This window comes from Oratosquilla oratoria, chromosome 18 (assembly GCF_046742065.1).
Source record: "Oratosquilla oratoria isolate Oo_2021 chromosome 18, ASM4674206v1, whole genome shotgun sequence".
NCBI classification, from domain to species: domain Eukaryota; kingdom Metazoa; phylum Arthropoda; class Malacostraca; order Stomatopoda; family Squillidae; genus Oratosquilla; species Oratosquilla oratoria.
Genome location: NC_134794.1, coordinates 60,834,968 through 60,854,967, shown reverse-complemented (window position 1 = coordinate 60,854,967; position 20,000 = coordinate 60,834,968). Strand labels below are relative to the sequence as shown.

At 40.9% G+C, this 20,000-nt stretch overlaps 1 protein-coding gene across 6 annotated transcripts in view; it reads left to right on the top strand.

The window, feature by feature from the left end:
- LOC143035303 (high mobility group protein 20A-like) overlaps positions 1–10,834 on the top strand; it is a 14,922-nt gene extending 4,088 nt beyond the window's left edge. For 2 of the 6 annotated variants that reach the window (XM_076202201.1, XM_076202199.1), the window contains exons 2-9: positions 809–912; positions 3,110–3,243; positions 4,004–4,163; positions 5,328–5,472; positions 6,217–6,286; positions 8,078–8,168; positions 9,547–9,671; positions 10,317–10,834. In XM_076202201.1, coding sequence (XP_076058316.1) covers positions 3,117–3,243; positions 4,004–4,163; positions 5,328–5,472; positions 6,217–6,286; positions 8,078–8,168; positions 9,547–9,671; positions 10,317–10,456 — 858 coding nt within the window. In that variant the 5' untranslated portion in view covers positions 809–912; positions 3,110–3,116 and the 3' untranslated portion in view covers positions 10,457–10,834. Of the gene's footprint in view, positions 1–808; positions 990–3,109; positions 3,244–4,003; positions 4,164–5,327; positions 5,473–6,216; positions 6,287–8,077; positions 8,169–9,546; positions 9,672–10,316 lie in introns of all 6 variants that reach the window. The other 4 variants (XM_076202200.1, XM_076202198.1, XM_076202197.1 and 1 more) reach the window with 2 other exon arrangements.
- Positions 10,835–20,000: the final 9,166 nt, after the last annotated feature.

Sequence of the window (20,000 nt, the reverse complement as noted above, 5' to 3'; positions counted from 1 at the left end):
GCTGGAGCATATTGACTGAATTGCATTTGAATTATTTTTTGTGTACCCTAGAACACAGCCCCGTTTTCCCATTTAATCAAGTATTCACTTGTTGCAAATACATTTTATGTAACATTTCTCTGGAATGCATCTCCTGCATATATGGAAGGACTGGTGTAACGAGGGGAATAGGATTGAATGGAGATAACAAATTCATGGTGGGGCAACTACTGGCATTCCTCCAGTATTTATTTCAAGAAGTGTAATGTGTGTGTGCGTGTGTGTGTGTGTCTGAGTATGTACGGGTATGTTGGACTGACCCTCCACTGCCTGGGTTGAGGAGCTCCCATACATAGTATTTGATAAATACACTATGAACCATTTCAATTGCAAAATTTACACAAAAGATTCCATTGTATCCTTATATGGCTGTCTTGATTAGCTCTATAGAGTTATGATATATTTAGTTCATCTGTGTTTACTTCACTTGATTTTATATTTCATTGTTTCATGCATCCATATTAATTTACTTTATTGCTTTTGCTTGTAGGGCTCGCTTTATATAATTATATTTTACTGTCTTTGGAGTTTCAGAATTAAAGAAAGTAGCCTTAATCAGTTCAATGTAGTTGCATACTTTAGATTAAATACTTGATTACAAATGACTGTTTTATTCTGTCTGGGGTTTCGACCTCAGTGGAGTAAAATTATGTGGTAATAGAAGTAAATTGATTAAGTATGCCTGGATGTTGAAAGGGTTAAATTAAAGAAAATAGGTTAAGACTGCATGGTACACATGATGTTGTATGTAATATTCTTGTTTTCTTAGGTTTTGTGCAGATTGCGATCTGTACAAAACCTACAAAGAAAATGAGGAGCAGTTTTAAGGCATCTTGAAAGGTTCACACACGCATCTTTCAACTTATAATGGAGGTGAGGAGAAACAAGATTCAGACGCTGTTGTAGCTTGCCATGTGTGGGTGAGGGAGGAGAAGGTGGGCAGAGAACAGGTAAGACAAGTTGTGAGGATGTGTTAAACCCTTTCAAAAACCATGGTATATGTTTGAGAATTTTTTTTCTGGATGGTTCCATGCAGTTCAATCAAACTGAAAGGCAGTCCTTAGATGAAAGTGGAATGTGATTGCTTGTAACTTTCCCCTGTCTAGGACTGCCCCTCAGCTGAGTAAAGTTTATTAGATATTACCCAGAGCATTCCTCAGTGCTGAAGGGGTTAATTATATATTTAGCTTACTTTGCACTTGGTACTGGTACTTAAATGATGTGCTAGATAAGATATGGCAGTTCTTGTGCTCTATAGATATTATCTATTTATATATAAGTACACCAACTACTTCCAAACCTCTTCATATTACAAGATGCTTCATCCCTGAAATATTTTATAGATTACATTTTCATGTTTAGCTATTAACCTGTGTATAAGACCGTTGAAGGTTATCTATATGAGGTGGTCCTTTGGGATGGATATCAGAAAGGATCATCTTCCTAATATCCATCAATACACTCACCTCCACCCAGGGGTGTTTATGTAATAATAGTAATAATAACTGCTCCAAGTGGCTGACAATGGTCCTTGGCATGTTCATTAATCTTTCTGGGGAGGAATACAGCACCATTCTCCGTATTATCAAGAAAAGAGCTACACTTGGTTCATTAGCTCTACCCTGGGAGCAACAGTATATAAGTTTTCTGGAGTGCATCAATTCTGCCCATACTTGCAATTATCAGTATTTGTATCAGCATTATTAAGTGCAAAGTAAACTGCATACAGTTAGAGAACTTCTCAGACATGTTTGGTGGGTAGTCCGTGTTCAAGATCTGTAACCAGTGTTTCATCCCATTGTTCAAAGTGAGTGCTTTGTTGTGTTTTGTCCCAAGAATGAATTGTTTTAAGTTTTCCTTTTGTCTGAGTATCTACACTAGCCCAAAAGTCACCCAGGGATGTAAAAATTTGATAACTATGTCTTTCGTGATACTTGCTTTCCAACATATGTACAGAAAAATGAGAAATATGTTTAGGTTATATATGAAAAATAATGGCACACAAATGCCTCTCATTTTCTGCTTCACAAAGGCGAGCTTGGGTATGTTCCACGATAGTTTGCAGAACATTAGATTAAAGCACCAAATCCCCACAAAAATGTTGATCAGTTAAAGCACCAAATTCCCACAAAAATATTGATCAATTATACTCTCTGGATTGTTGACTATTTAAGTATTCTTTAAAAAAAAAAAAGTAATTCAGACACTACAGTAGAAATAATCACAATAGAATAAGTGAGAATAGAAATAGATTAAACATTAATCGCATGCTGGATGGAGACCTGAATACACTTTACCACAATCAGAGAGGAATCAGTTTTAGACCAACTCCCAACATATTCAATTTTAGCAAATGTTTTACAATGTACTACAAGCAACGAGCTACTTCCGAAGGCATTTCGCTGTAATTGCCCACTATACAGACAGGAAACCATTTGTGACCCTTGACTACTTCCAATTAAAACTCAAAGAAAAAATGAAATCCATTTGGCTTATAATCAGGTCACCACCCCACAGTATCAACATAACATCAACCAGGCAACAGACTCTGATTACCCCAAATGCACCATGCACCCACCACCCAGAAAACCCAGAGCACCTCAAAACACATTGCCTTACACTTACCCCCTCCAAACAGCAATGCAAAATTGAATCTCTTCACTCTGGGATGTGGCTGCAATGAAAACTGGGGGTAGTGGACTATTTGACTGAAAACATTTAGGGCTAACAATTCTGAAGAACATACAAACCAGTTATCAGAATATCTAGAAATTATTAAATTATTAAAAAGTTTCCTCTGCAGTGCTGTTATAGATATCAAGTTCTCAAATATGAGTTTTTAGAGTTAGAAAGAAAAAATCCAGAGTAAAACATGAATACGTGAAAAAATATGAAATAGATTAACTTTTTCAAATCCCTAGGTGACTTTTAGGCCACTTTAATGTTTGTTGCGCATGATGGCTTCTTTGCTATGGCTTATATTGATTGTTCATGCTTTGATTATTTGCAAAAATAGAATATTTTTTAATTTCTCACAGATAGTATTATTAACTTTTCATCCATTGCATAGGTGCGAAATGACCACAGGTATTGATGGTAGCAGCGGCAGTAGTGATACATCCCCAAAGAAGAAAGGTTGGCCCAAGGGAAGGAAACGAAGAGTCATGCCAAAGGATACAAATGCTCCAAAAGGGCCTCTCTCAGGTGAGTGTGTGCTTTTTGATTGATGCTATGAATGTAGGAACTGTTTGGAACCCTCATGTACACGAATATATTAGTTCAATTCATTGTTGTCTCGAGTTTCACTAAGTGGAAAACCTACAGCCCAATAAGTGTCCTCAGGCCTTCCCACTGATATCTCTGAGAACTGTTTACATTTCACCAGCTGAAATTGGTAAGGGAAGGGGAGCAGTCACTGGCTGTCAGCTCCCCATGTGCGAAAAAGTGTAAGAAATACAATTTAAAGTTAATAGTCTGGAGACTGAGTGTCGTTCCCTCAGGGCTGCACCTCGTAACTAAAGTGAGGTTTTGAAAAAGGGCAGCTCTGCTGTCCATTTGTAGGACCACCTAATACTGGTACCAGTACCCATCACCATGACCTAGGAAAGTCATTGTTAACAAAATAACGCTATAAATGTTGATAATGTAAAAGATGTTCTCCTCTTGCTCGGTGCAAAGTACTTCATTCACTCCATTAACTCAGTGCTAACAAAATCTTTTTCTTTGACCATAGTGCGCAATTGTACATTCTTGTGTACGTATAAAGTTTGTACTTGAGTACTGATATATGTGAGGGATAATGTGTAACATAATACAGATCAGTGTAGATGTAATTAGAGTGGAGAAAGGGCTGGGGGCTGGCGGTTTCAGGTTTATATGTCAGGCTGATCATTAATGGTGGGAGAAGAGAAGGGAGATGTCGACAATGATAACGAATATATAGTGTGATTTGTATTTTTTGCAGGCTACATGCTGTTCATGAGTGAGCAGCGAGAACTAATCCGACAGACCAATTCCCGTGCGACATTTCATGAAATCACCAAAATGGTGGCAAATAAATGGGCATCTCTTGATCCAGAAGAGAAACAGAAGTTCCTTGATGCAGCTGAAGCCGACAAAGAAAGGTATAACAGCATTTAGAGTCTTACCAATGGTTTGGATATTGCAGATTTAGAAATGCATTTTAGATTGCAAAACTTACAATTCCCCCTCTCTTTCTCTCTCTCTCACATTTTTGTTTCTCTGTTTCTCTCCTCTCCTCTCCTCTCCTCTCTCCTGCAAAATTGGAGGGGGTAACAAATGTGTATCGGATAGGTGGGAGTTTTACGGAGTGGAAAACCTGCAGTTTCAGCAGCTGGCAGTGGTCCTTAGGCCTTCCCACAGATCTCTCCTGAAGTAAACTTTGGGGTCTTGTCTGTGTTGTATTGGTGTGGCAGTGTTTCTATATCAGGCAGAAAAAAGTACGAGGGGAGGAGCAGTGGCCACTTGTCTGTTTTCCATTTGGGAAAAGTAGGGGGTGGATTGGGTTGGAGTGGAATTAGGCCTCTTAACTTTGGCTACCTCCCTTGTGAGGGAGAGGGGGCTCTTGGTATATGTATGAAAAGATAAAATACAGTTAAAGTTGATAGAGATTATAGGCCTAGTCCAGAGACTAAAGCAGGCCCTATATGATCAATATTATTGTTCAATATTCCATCTCTTATAGTAGTATTAACTGCTTTGCTGACATTATCTGCCATTTGGGTTGTGACCAAGAGGTTCCAAAGATCACTATCTCCTGTCCCAACTATTGAAAACCGTCCCTAAACAGTCAATTATTTAGTGTAGTACGTAATATTGTGCAATAATATTGAATGTGTGGGGCCTGCTTTAGGATGATGGGTTTTGAAAAATGGGTCTTAGTCCACATTGTATGTTGATTATAAAATGGACTTAGAATAACCTACACTGACCCCAGATAAAGTAACTCCGGGAAATGGTTGGCATTTTGCCAGGGTGGGATGGTTAGTGTATAACTCATAATTGTAGGTGGGCAGATAGGAGAAACTCCAATACTAAATATGGTTCTTGAAGTCTCAGACATATATGTGATTGTAGCTATAGGCAAGATTCCTCAGTTTATTCGTAGATTGAGTAGAATTTCCTCAATTACATTGCAACTAAACAGTATCCAAATCTTATTAGGAAAATGTGAAAGTACTGTACAGTTCTTTTTTGAATTGGAATCCAAGATCCATATGATTAAATGTACGTAAGTCTGCAACTATAATAAGAGCTATTTTGACCAGGTACCAGCGAGAGATGGGAGAATACCGCAAGACTGATGCCTACAAAAAGTTTGTACAGAAGCAGAAGAAAGAGGAGAGTCGGCCCAATAAGAAGGCCCGCAAGGAGGATGAAGGACAATCCGTAAAGGAGGAGTCACTACCTGAGGTGAGGGATTTAAGGATCTGAGCCGGGAACCTATTTTACTTTGGCCAGTTCAGGGGAACTCAGATGTGTGGTTCAACTTTGCCACTCCCCAAGCAAGGGGAAAAAGGTTCTTTGGTATATATGTTGATTACATGTGGGGGGGATGGGGAGTGAGGTAGTATGTGTGAGAAAAATTTGACGCAGCCCGAGGGGATTTCTCCCCGTCTTCTCCTTTTCTGCATGAGGGGACAGAGGAGGGGTCGCCGATTTAATGAAGAGGCCTTGCTGTGGATGTGCTGTGTCTTGCAACACAGCTTCTGACCCAGGGCAGTGGACAGGATACAGGGATGACCCGCCATCCAGGAGGTGCCAAGATAAGAGGTGGGGTAGAGGGTGGAGTGGAGTGTATTAGGGATAGAATGGGTGGAAATGGTTTTTATGCCTTTGTTTTTTAGCTACCTCCCTTGTAAGGGGAAAGCCTTTGGTATATGTATGTACATACATGTGGTTACAGGCAAACTAGGTTGGAGACCATTCCTGAAATGATTTCTGTCCTGAGTTTGGTTGGAAAGCAGCAGTGAAAATGGCACCTGCCTAAAATTTTTAAATTATTTGTTCTAGCAAAGACTGTATTGGGAAGTGATGCTCAGCTGTCTTTCCCTGTGGGAACTGTGTATATCATCGCAGTTGTGGAGGGGAGAAAGGGCAGGAAAACCAGCTGCTGGAAGAAGAAATGTTTATTGCTACTGTTTTGTTTATTTACAGGTCCCCAGCAGTTTATATTCAGCCCTTGAAATACCCATTTTCACCGAGGAGTTCCTTAATCATAATAAAGGTAAGTGTAGCATTTTGATTTATTAATATTATTTATTTCATATATATATATATACATACACTGAATGGTTCCCAGTGAACAGATTAACTTCTTTTCAACCACAATTCACTTTTAATTTCATGCAGAGGTGGATGGAGTGAACATGAGGGGTGACCAAGGATGAGAAGGATGGATGGGGTGAAAGGGGGATTGGAAAAGAGGGGAATGTCTTTGAGGAAGGAAGGGATTGGGGTGAGTGGAGAATGGTTGTGTATGGATGATGCTGTGATACATGTAAGGAAGTGGGTGGGGGTGGTGAGGGAGTACAGAAAGCCCTCAAATAACGTGGTGGTTAGGTTCCTGAAATTACCATGTATGACCAAATCCGCATGTGCTGACATTCCATATTAAATACCGGGGTATTTTTTTTTGTTTCGACCATGGGCGCAATATAGCAATAGAAAATTAATTATTAATTTTGTAAATTAAAATGTATCAACATAATATGCAATTTTGTGGGTGGAAATGAAAATGAAAAATACCTTGCTACAAGCAAATATGCTAATGAACGAAGTCGGTTGCATAGGATCGGGACGCCATCTTGTCGTCTGTCAATTGACGGCCTCGGTACTTCCGACAGTACCTCGCCAGGTACATTTACTTGAAGGAATGTTATGGGGTGGAGATACATGCATTCCTTCAAGCTGCAAGAACTTTGTATACCCTGCAAGCTGAGAGAGTGGTTGAAAAGCCCGCCAATGTCTCTCACGATGACAACAACGAGGACGAGCCGGATGACATTTAATTTGCAGGTAATGATTTATAAAACACAGGTTAGGTTAGTTTAGTTTAGGTTAGACAAATTTATCATCCTTTCATTTCTTCGACGTCGGCATCTATCATAACAAACATGGTGTACCATTCGTCCGACACGACTTTGTTACTTACGAAATCTGTTTTAGCACCTTTTTTGTTTTTTTATTTCCGCTCACAAAATCATATTACGTTGATACATTATAATTTACAAAATTAATCATTAATTTTCTATTGCTATATTGTGCCCATGGTCGAAACTAAAATTTACCAATACCGGTATATACTGTACCCCAGGTAGTTTTTGCAGCTTGCAGGATGGTAATGTAGACCTAAGCTTCAGAACACTTCCTCACAGCTAATATCCCCCGTAGAAGTTCATTTATAACATCATACAAATTAATTTAAAAAAAAAAATAATGCAAATGCAATTGTACAAATATAATATTTATTATGTATCCTATGTAATATACAAAACAATGTAAATATATTGTAGTCTGCGCGTGTGCGTATGCATGCCCAACGCGGCGCGAATTTTAAAACGGTTCTCTACATTTGAGATGGTTTTGAAATAAAATCCGTGTGTGATTGAATCCGTGTTAATTGAAGGCCTTCTGTATGTGTGAATGATATTTTGATGCAGCCCAAAGGGATTTCTCCTCTTCTTCCCTTTTTCTGCATGAGGGGATGGATGGGGGGTTGCCTGTGAAATGAAGCAGCCTTGCTGTGGATGTGCTGTGTCTTGCTGCATTGCTTCTGACCCAGGGCAGTGGGTGAGATGCATGGATGACCCATCATCCAGGAGGAACCAAGAAAAGAGGGAGGGAGGGGTGGTGAATGGGAGTGGAGTGGTTGGGGATGAAATGGGTGGGAGTGGATTTATGACTTCAGCTACCTCCCTTGTAAGGGGTAAAACACCCTTGGTATATATATATATATATATATATATATATATATGCATGAATGTTGTCTCTGGACCATCAAGATATGATCTTTCAGCTCGAGAGGCAGAACTGCGGCAGTTGAGGCGCTCCAATACAGAGTATGAGGAAAGGAATGCCATAATGCAAAAACACATAGAGAGCATCAAGTAAGTAAGGTTGTCAAGAGGATTGTAATGCTTTTAGCTGAGTGACTTGGATTTTGCACTTGCTTACATTTTTTTGGCTTTATATAGCTGGTAAAAAGATCTAAAAGATGCTTGCTGGCCAAGGGAGTTAAAGAGTTGCAACATGCGATGAAAATCAAGGTGACAACATTTCGAACCCTGGCACATGTGAGTGGGACCAAGGGTATGGTTCATTAAATTCCACACTATAAAGTCATCTGTATGGAGCATTGTCCTTCCTCACCATCTGCTCAAAAATATACAGAGCAGATAGGAAAAAATCCTTTTGGGTTGTATAACCTTTTCATCCATTTACAGCCGCTCATCATTCACACAGTGTTTTGCCCTCTACCTTCCCTACTAGGCAGACATTCTTCTTGCATCCAGTGTCCTTTTTACCCTGTCCATCCACCTCATTTTTGGTCTTCCCCTCAAATTTCTCTCATCCACCTCTGGTTTCCACAGTCATCATTCTTTCCATATACCCAAATTATCTCAACACTCAGAGAACCACCCAATCCACCAAGTCTCCACTCTTGCTTCAGTATTTACCTAATTGTAGTACAGTAAGTCCTCGTTATACGGTACATATGCGTTCTTGAAAACCTTACCGCAAATGAAATTACCGTATACCGGACCCATTATAACATGTAATAATAGGATATGGCAGACGTACCTTCTCCCTGCTCTTTCCTCTTCAAAATATCTAGCGGATACCATATCTGTGAATTTTTCTTACCGTAAATAGAATCGAGGGTAGTTATTACCAAATACCGTAACTGAATTTACCGGATACAGAATTACTGTATAAGGAGGACTCAATGTATACAAGAAAGAAGTAACATTTGTGGGATTCCATCTACTCTCTAACTTATCATACCTAGCTTCAAATTCATGTATGGAGTTGGGCTATATCCTTATTTTCCAACTATCATGCTTAGATTTGAATTCATGTTTTGTTCTAGTTTGGGCTATATCACCTTTTAAGCTATTTCAAGTTACATCTGTAAGGAAAATTGTATTTCTTCAGATCCTTTAGATGTTTAGCCTGAAGTGTATTTATTTACCTAACTGTATTTATTTACCTAAGTGTATTTATTTACCTAGTTGTATTTATTTACCTAGTTGTATTATATGGGAAGGGAACTATGCTCATGGTGACCCATCTTTGTATCTCTCAGCATCAAGTATGTGCATGTATGTGTATGTGCACACACCAGGTGACTTCTTTCAGTAAACAAACAGACAGGCCTTTATGAAGCCATGATAAATTTCCTTTCCAGATCTTAAAATCCATAAAGTGCACATAATTACAGATTCAAGAAAGAAGTGTTTTAATCTTTTCATACATTTCTGGCAGGCTGTCCATAGAGCGTCTGGAAGCAGAAACAAACCAGCAACAAAGCAACAACACTGCTCTGCAGCAACACATTGGGGCCCTCAGGAAGACTCTAGTCAAAGCATTTATGTCACTCCCCCTCCCTGGTAGGTGTTCTGATGAATTCTATACACCAAAATGCTTCTTCCCTTTTATAAGAGAGATAGCCAGCCAAGGCTATCTCACACAAATCCTTGACCCATTTGTTTCCTGATTATCATAGTTCTTTGTGGATGAAGGTCCAATCCCTTCCTCCCACCCATTGCATAGGTTATAACCAATACAGAAAGATGTTGATTAATTAGTTGAAGGAAAAAATATAGATGGGAGTAAGGACTGGTAGTTGGTGAGATAGTATGAACAAGTAAGTAAGGGCAGTTGAAGGAAAGAAAGAATGAGTTATGGTTAATCTTCTGGCCATGGTGAAGCATTTGATACTACCCTGTCCTTCACTTACTCCAGAGAACAACAGTCTCTTCACTGAAAGACTTATGGACTAAACATGTGGCCATGTGGGCAGTGTTCTTGGGGCTGTAGGTCTCATGCAAGAGATCAATCTATTGCCCCTGGTTCCTCTTCCAGAAGACCTGTAGCCTTCAGATAAATGACATTGGCCTCCAGGCAGGTCTACGAGTCACTCATGGAAGATGTGTTGTTATCTAGGGATTGTTAATGGGCACTGTGGTATGAGGTGTTTTATGTCCTCAGTGTGGAAATAAGCTATGGTAATTTTCATTGTTTATTCTCGGCAGGTTCAAATCAGACACCAACAGAAGAATCGATAGATGAATACATGGTCCGTCTGCACTCCACAATCCTGAGCAACCCACAGCAGCATCAGGCCCTCATCCATACCGTTAGAAATATTGTCAGTTCACTTGCCATCAGTTGAACAAGGACGTTTTAAGTTAAATAGTCGGTTCTGGCCTTCACGCAAGGTTTAATGTCATTGGATTACAGTTTTCCAGATGACAAATAAAAATTTATTATTATTTTTATTTATTTTCTTTTAGTTTATGCCCATTTCTTGGTCAACAAAAGAGAGTGTACATAAACTCTTTGGCCTTATTCCATATGATAAAATACATCAGACATTTTCGTATCTGGAGGGCAATGCCCGCAGCAAGGCCACCAGCAGGATTTTGGGGGCCATCAGCAATATTTTTGCCAAATGTGGAACAACATAAATGTTTTGGAACATTTATATGTGAATGTTTTGTCAGTTGTCAAGAATAAAATCATGTTTGTCAATTGCTAATAAATATATTTTCTTCCACTTTCTGTTTTCTTTTTCCAATGAATAAAAGCTACTCTTCGGTTGGTAGCAGTATACACATATCCCTGGATTACTACACATAAGATTTTATGACAAATTAGGTCGACCTTTATCCAAATGGAATCGCAATAGGAAAAAATAAAATATGTAAACTTGTTTTACTTGTATTTATAGGTGCTGTGGTACAAAAATATGTTTCATAGAGTCCTGATCAGATTTCTGTGGTAAGACATGAGAAAGCTTTAGGAAAAGGTAAAGATGTTTTTTGGGCTTTTATGGATTTGGAAAAGGTTTATGACAGGATAGACAGGAAGGCACTGTGGGAGGTATTGCAGATATATGGGATAGGAGGAAAGCTTTTAAGAACAGTCAAGAGTTTTTATGAGAGTAGTAGAGCTTGTGTTAGGATTAGAAATGGAGAGACTGGTTTGAGGTAAAGGTGGAACTTCATCAGGGATGTGTTATGTTGCTTTGGCACTCAATTTATACATAGATGGGGTGGTAAGTGGGAGATAAGCCAGTTGTTGTTTGCTGATGACACTGTCACACAATAAGATGAGGGATTAAGGAAATTAGTGACAGAGTTTGGGAAGATGTGCAAAAGAAGGAATTTGAAGATAAATGTGGGTCAAAGTAAGGTGATGAGATGTACAATGGGAGAAAGTGGCAACAGACTGGGAGTATTAAAGGAGAGAGTTTGGAGGAAGTGGATAGTTTTAGATACTTGGGTGGGAAAGGGAGGAGTGGAGGTGGAGGTAGAATGTTATTGAGAGGAGCAAGTAAAAACCTTGGGGGATTAAAAAGTGTAATGAGAAATAGACATTTGTGAATGGATGCTAAGAGGAGATTGCTTGAAGGAGTAATTGTGCCGACAGCAGTGTATGGGGCAGAAAGATGGAACATAAGAGAGGAGTTTAAATGTTTAAGATGAGATGTCTGAGAAGTTTGATAGGGGTTACTAGGCTGGATAGAGTGAGAAATGAGGAGAACAGTGGTGGAAATGGATTTGGGAGATAGGGTTAATTAAAGAATATTGGAATGGTTTGGACACATGGAAAGAATGAGTGAAGAAAGACTGGTAAAAGAGGTGGAAGGAGTGAACATGAGGGGTCGACCTAGGATGAGATGGATGGATGGGGTAAAAGGGGTATTGAGAAAGAGGGGAATGTCTGTTGTGGAAGGACGGGAGAGGACAGAAGACTGGTAAATGGAGAATGGTTGTATATGGATGATGCTGTGATGCATGATGTGGAATGGGGGGTGAGGGAGTATGTGTGAAAAATAAATTGACGTAGCCCGAAGGGATTTCTACCCATCTCCATTTCTGCATGGAGGGATGGAGAGGGGAGGAACCGATTTAATGAAGCGGCCATGCTGTGGATGTGCTGTGTCTTGTGACATTGCTTCTGACCCAGGGCAGTGGATGAGATGCAGGAATGACCCGTCATCCAGGAGATGCCAAGATAAGAGGGAGGGAAGATGGTGGAGTGTGATTGGGATGGAATGGGTGTGAGTGGTTTTTATGCCTTTGTTTTCTAACTACCTCCCTTATAAGTGGGAAAAAAGCCTTTGGTATATGTATGTATGTATGTATGTAGAAATATAAGATTAATGAATAAGTAAAAATAAACAAATGAATGAATACTGTATGTAAATAAAATTATATAATCTGACAAAAATATCTCTTTCACTTATCCTCTTATTTCTGTCGTTCAAATCAACACAGACGACTCCTGCCCATGCGCTGAACTATGATCTTTTGTAGACGAATCCAGAACCCTCTCTCCTTAACTTGATCAGCCCTTATCACCAAACCCTTTCTCTATTTTCACCACATTTACACATTATTCATATTCCCTATTCCTTCGTCTCTGACTCGAAGTATATTAGAAACGCTTTCTACCCTCCTTTCCTGTCATTTATTGATCCACGAAATTCACTTTTTTTTTATACCGGATCCTAGCAACGAACGGAATACATCGATCCTGTTTTGATGCCTCCACTAAGCTCAATCCCGATAAATCACATGAAGACAAACGAAGATCTTGTTCACTCATATGATGTTCCCACCACCGATGCTTTGAGAAATAATACGCAAATAAAATGTATTCTCATTCTACCCATGGCCAAAGACAGTCCTCCCACCTTCGCACACACTCCTGAAGCTATGGATCCACGAATTTGCTACTCATTCAGGTTTTTCCTATTTGGTGGAACCGAGTAATTTCGCACATTTTCACATGGCAGGATTTAACAGCAGTTTCCATTGAGGGAACGCCGAACCTGGAAATGAATATATTATAATAGATGTAATAGAGTGTATGGTAGTTTATACATAGTTTTTGTTGTATTTTGTGATATCTATAAAAACAACAGTTCTTAATGTTTACTTAGATCACTTGGGGTATGCTATATAAGTTTTGGTAACATTAAAATTAGATTTTTTAGATATATCATGACTACCTGTCAGGTCACTGAAGTAGTTTATATATATATATATATATGTATATATATATATATATATATACATATATATATATATATATATATATATATATATATATATATGCAGAAAAAACCACTGGGAAATAAGAAGCTTAGTCCGAACGTTTTCGTCTATTTAAGACATTATCAAGGAATACACAGTTACAGAGACAAAGGTGGATATATATACATAAAGTAATGCAGTATTTCACAAATGTCACGTGTATATGATTTGCAGAAAAAACCACTGGTAAATAAGAAACGTAGTCCGAACGTTTTCGTCTATTTAAGACATCATCAAGGGAATACAGAAAAGACAAGCTAGGAACATGGGAAGTACACACAAGATGCTTCACAATCAGGTAGAGCCGATGTTTACATATACGGACGTTTGGTCCATGACGTTACGTCACCCCCGCTTAGTAGCACTTGGAGAAGTTCTTACAATTTTATCAATAACAAAATCATCAAGTTTAAATAATCCTAAACTTAAATTTATATTATGGTCAAAGGTTTGTTTAATATGACTGGATTCGATGATGTTTCTTTCTAATAAGGATCTACAAGAAATTATTACATTCGAATTATCCCAGTCAATAGGATGATTGTGGTCTCTTACATGGACAAAAAGGCCACTGGAACTTTGCCCACTCCTTACACTATATTTGTGCTGATTTATCCTAGTTTTTAAGTCTTTACCAGTTTGGCCGATATAAAAAAAATTACATTTAAGGCATGGAATAGAGTAAACACAACCCTCGTTTGTTTCAGGTGAATTTTTAATGAGCTTACTTTTTATAGTATTATTTTTGAAAACCAAGTTGATGTTGAATTGTTTGAGAATATTAGGCAGACCAATTAATTTCTCACTGTAAGGAAGAACCAAAAGGTTCTTTTTGTCAAATACTTTTCTTACGTGTGAGGTGTTATGGAAAGTTTTGTAAGCCATTTTATGAGAAGTGTTTACACCTGCAGGACCTCATCCTACTAAAAAGGAGGGATGTATCGGTGGATGGATATATGCAACCTCCGCCCTGGGAGAGTCTACCAGCCAAAATCTCCATCATGGCGATGAGGCGTAGCGCACCACTGCCTCAGCTGCGGGCGAAAGCTGAGGAGACCATGAGGGCAGTCACATCTGAAAACTCCGTGGTGTATTACACCGATGGATCAGTAGATGCTGAGCGCATGACGGCGGGTGCGGCGTTTGTCACACACGACAGGGAGTAAGGGAGTTGGGCATTCGCTGCTCAATGCAAGTGGAGACAATTGCAGTGGGACTAGGACTGACCCACGCCCTCAACACCCACCAAAGCCACGTTGTAATAAGTACTGATAGTCTGTCATTGATACAAATTATCCATAATGACATACATCAAGACTATGTGCAACTAATGGCATCTTTGTTGTTTCAGATAAGGACGGTTAGTCGTCCTTAACTGGATTCCCGGACACATCGGCCTGCCGGGGAACGAAGAGGCAGACAGTGAGGCAAGGAAGGCAGCGGCCAGTCACCATATGGACGGCGGTATTGGTGTGCTCCCGAGTCGGGCAGAGATCTTGACCATCGCTGCAAGAACACTGACCCGGCGAGAGGTAGAGAAGCACAAGCTGATGGCGCCTATGAGGCCGTCAGCCCTGTGGTACAAGAGGACTTCCAACTATGAGAAGTTTGCCACGGGAATGCGCCTCTCCAGGGCGCAAGAAGTGGTCCTACATCGCCTTCGACTAGGGTATCGGTGTTTCTGGGAGATTGCGGGACGCCAAGAGGACTGCCAACACTGCGGCGCGGTGGGGGCCAATACGCTGGTCCACTACCTGACTACCTGTCCAGCGTCTGGATTTCTTCGAGCGGGTCCCGCCACTTCACCGGAGGGTCTAGTGAGGAGGCTGTTGGGCGCGCTCAACCCATACCGGCTTCGGCGCCTAATGGAAGTGTCACCTCCTAGATAATGTCCCCCATACTTTTCTCACTTTCCTTGATGAATATACACTGAGTATATAACCTATATACCACAAAGCATATCCGCTCACCATGACTTTTTTTCTTTACAGCAAAGACGACTGGCCATCCTTACCTGGGATCCCGGAGGGCATGGACTGAGGCAAGACACACATCAGACCTGGAGGCAGAAGAGCACCGGAGAGATGGCTGACAACATACACTCTTAGTACTGTAATTTATTGTAAAAGTCCCTCAGACTTCCTAGGAGGTATAGAGTTGTGACCTGCGCAAGTTTTCTTTTGTATATACTTGCAATCAATAATAGTAGAATAAAAAAAACGAGACGAGCAGTTCTCTACTGAGTTCTCTCCCGACTTCTCTCCCAGGCTCAACACCAAGCAGCAGTTCTCTTCAAGCAGCAGTTCTCTCCAACAAGACGCCTCGGGACCAGTTCTCTCCAGCAAGACGCCTCGGGACCAGTTCTCCCCAGTAAGACGCCTCGGGACCAGTTCTCCCCAGCAAGACACCTCGGGACCAGTTTTCCCCAGCAAGACGCCTCGGGACCAGTTCTCTCCAGCAAGACGCCTCGGGACCAGTTCTCTCCAGCAAGACGCCTCGGGACCAGTTCTCCCCAGCAAGACGCCTCGGGACCAGTTCTCCCCAGCAAGACGCCTCGGGACCAGTTCTCCCCAGCAAGACGCCTCGGGACCAGTTCTCTCCAGCAAGACGCCTCGGGACCAGTTCTCCCCAGCAAGACGCCTCGGGACCAGTTTTCCCCCAGCAAGACGCCTCGGGACCAGTTCTCCCCAGCAAGACGCCTCGGGACCAGTTTTCCCCCAGCAAGACGCCTCGGGACCAGTTCTCCCCAGCAAGACGCCTCGGGACCAGTTTTCCCCCAGCAAGACGCCTCGGGACCAGTTCTCCCCAGCAAGACGCCTCGGGACCAGTTCTCTCCAGCAAGACGCCTCGGGACCAGTTCTCCCCAGCAAGACGCCTCGGGACCAGTTCTCCCCAGCAAGACGCCTCGGGACCAGTTCTCCCCAGCAAGACGCCTCGGGACCAGTTCTCTCCAGCAAGACGCCTCGGGACCAGTTCTCTCCAGCAAGACGCCTCGGGACCAGTTTTCCCCCAGCAAGACGCCTCGGGACCAGTTCTCCCCAGCAAGACGCCTCGGGACCAGTTCTCCCCAGCAAGACGCCTCGGGACCAGTTCTCCCCAGCAAGACGCCTCGGGACCAGTTCTCCCCAGCAAGACGCCTCGGGACCAGTTCTCCCCAGTAAGACGCCTCGGGACCAGTTCTCCCCAGCAAGACGCCTCGGGACCAGTTCTCCCCAGCAAGACGCCTCGGGACCAGTTCTCTCCAGCAAGACGCCTCGGGACCAGTTCTCTCCAGCAAGACGCCTCGGGACCATTTCCATCCAGCAAGTCGCCTCATTGCCTCCTGTGGCCCATCCCCCACAGCCACGACGCTTGATGAGGCCTTCACTCCGGACCTTCTCCCAACGAGGCCTCGTCCGTGACCTCCGAGCCTATTAACCATTAAACCTTAGTTTTAGTGTTATTGTGAGTCTCATTTTCCCTGGCTTGTCCATACCGAACAAAACCCACGACACCAGACAAGTTGATTTTGATAGTGTTATTAGAAATTTTGCATATAGGAGAGCCAGAAAAGCGCTTATTTAGTAGTTAATTTTTTTTCTTCTAATTTCTTCCTTGATAAGATTTTACTATGAACATTTAAAAGTCATGTTAAAAAATTGTAATATTGTCACATAACTTGAATACCGGTATGTTTTAACATATGTTTCATATGATCAATAAATGAGCACATACTTCGTGTTGAAGTTTGATGCACATTAATTAGCCTATATATATATTTTATATATATATATATATATATATATATATATATATATATATATATATATTTTTTTTTTTTTTCAAAATAATTTTGCAAGTCTTAGGGGCCCCAAATGGGTTTTGTTCCGCCTAAAAACATTTCTCTTGGAGGCCCTGGTTGGTGGACTAACGCTCTGGGCTTGAGAGTCCAGGAACTGGATGTGGGTGGTCATCAGTAGGTCCAGATTCTTGTACGAAGTGTTTGCTGCATATGCATGTGTCTTTTTCACATTATCAGTGTTAAAATACTCCCACACGCTCTTATCCATCATTGACATTTTTCAAAGTCCAACTGTGGTTTGGGAAACCAGATTTCAGTAATACCTTTCACATGCGGTCTATCCTCATAATGTGAGACACAAAGTCATAACCCATAGCAACAGTGTTTAGTGTCTGGCATTTTGAAAAGTTCAGTCAAGTCGGATCCTGTCCAAATAATCGATAATGTCGATATTTTTCACAAGAAAATTAATAGCGTACCGAGGTATGCAGATTTCCTGTGCATGATAAATGAAGACGTTATAGCAATATAAGTGTCTGTTTTTAGGATCTGTGCAGATTGCTATTGAGATGGCTTAGGTTGGTATTCATCACGACGTTATCACTAAGAGATGGTGCTGTATGCTGTGTTATAGAATGCAAAATTCAATACGACAAATATTTTCGTCAAAAAGTCCCTCAATAACTACTTTTGGGATAAGATGTTTGTTTTAAACACGATTCTCGTGAAAACAAATAACATAACAAAAGAAAAAATGCAAAATAATTTTCCGAATACAAAGATTCTAGAAAAGGCAAACTTCACAAGCATCCAAACGATTTTATGCACAATGTCATGCCCTTGCGTGAATAAAATAGTATGGTTAGACTTTTGTCCCGCCTTGCGTGAATAACAATTTATGATGATGTAAGTAATGATGCGATCTATGAAATGTATGTATACAATTATTTATGATGCATGTAATCAATCACATTTTGTATAAGGTGTTTCGTGACTTCTTGTTGCTACGCAATACTCAAATCGTTTCTCTGACGACGATTACCAACACGAAATTTATTCATTCAGCGCGAGTAATCGAGCCTGGTGATTGATCACTGCGTAAACTACCGGGTGTGTTGGTGTGCAGGAAACGTAGTAGCTACTACCTTGGCTATATAAGGCAGAGCGAACGAAAGAGTTGGCAAGAGAAAACTGAGAGATCAATACAACTGAGAGACAAGAGAGAAGTTGAAAGCAGAGCAGCTAACGCCCACGGTTCATCAATAATTCTATGTAGAATTTCTCAATCAGTCGTTACGACACAACAAGTCCTTTGGACCTCTTCGATTGCGTTAGCAATCCCAAGGACACCCGTGAATTGGCAATATCCACTATTCTGTTACTGAAATTGAAGTCTTAGCGGTTATTTATGCTCTTCGACATTTTAAAGAAATTATTCTTGGTTACCCTATCACAGTCCATACAGACCACCAGTCGCTTCTTCAGCTTTTTAAATGCAAGAACCTGTCCGGGAAACTTGCTCGCTGGTTCTTGACCATTCAAGAATTCAACACCACCTTCTCTTATGTGCAAGATAAACCAAACAATGTTGCTGACGCACTTTCTCGTAATATTGCTGCTACCAATTCCCTCCCTCAGACAGTCACTCTTACTCATGCGCGTATTCAAGCAGCTCAAAAACCCGACCCGTGTGGAAACGTGTGATATTTTCTCTCGAGTCAGGAGATACACCAGAACTTACAGACTTCTCTACCTCGTTGGAACACTTCAGACTCGTCGATGACGTTCTTTACCACGAAACCACACTTTCCAACAAGCATGAACCAAACAGACTTGTACAACAACTCGTAGTTCCTTCTGACTTAGTACCTGAAGTTCTGTTCCTTTTACATGATTCTCCACTTGCTGCACATCCAGATAAAGGCAAATGCTTAACACAGGCCAGACTTCAGTACTTTTGGCTTACTATGAGAAAGGATACCCATGCCTACATAGACGCCTGTCATTCTTGTGCTACCCATAAAGGTCATATTCACAGTTAAGTTCCCATTTTGATATATCCAACCTCTAGCAAGCCCTTTGACATGGTTGCGATTGACCTTCTCAAGTTACCACTCACTTCTAGTGGAAATCAGTACCTGTTTGTGTGTATAGGCCATTTTTCCAGATTCTGCATCTTAGAACCTGTTCTGGACAAAACTGCTAAAGCAATTACAAAGACCTTCATTGACAAAGTTATTTGCCCCTTTACTACTCCCAAAAGCCTTCTCTCTGACAGTGAAACGAATTCAACAATGAGATTCTCTCAAATATTTGCAAATCCTTTCAGATAACAAAATATAATATCATTGCTCACCACCCTAGTTCAAATGGCCTTGTCGAACGCTAAAACAGAAAGATTCTCAATGTTCTCCGACACCTCGCTTCCAACTTTCACTTCTCCTGGGATCACCATGTCCCTATGATTCAGTCTTGCCTTAATAGTGCCATCAGTAGGTCCATATCGGAGTCGCCTCACTTTGTCATCTTTACTTCAGACAAGCGACTTCCTTATGACCTCCTTACTTCAGATATAGGCCTTATTTACAACCTTGATGATTTTGTAAAAGTTTCACTTTCTAACTTCAGCACTCTCTTCAATAGAATTACTCAATCTCTTTCTTTCGATAAAGACGAGATGGCCCGTTTTCATAATAAAAATGCGAGAGAGTCTAACATTGCAATAGGTGACATCATGTATACCCTGAACCATTCTCCCTCTTCCAAACTTTCACCTAAATTCCTTGGTCCTTTCCGTGTCCTTGCCTTTGAACCTACAAAGTCAAATTGAA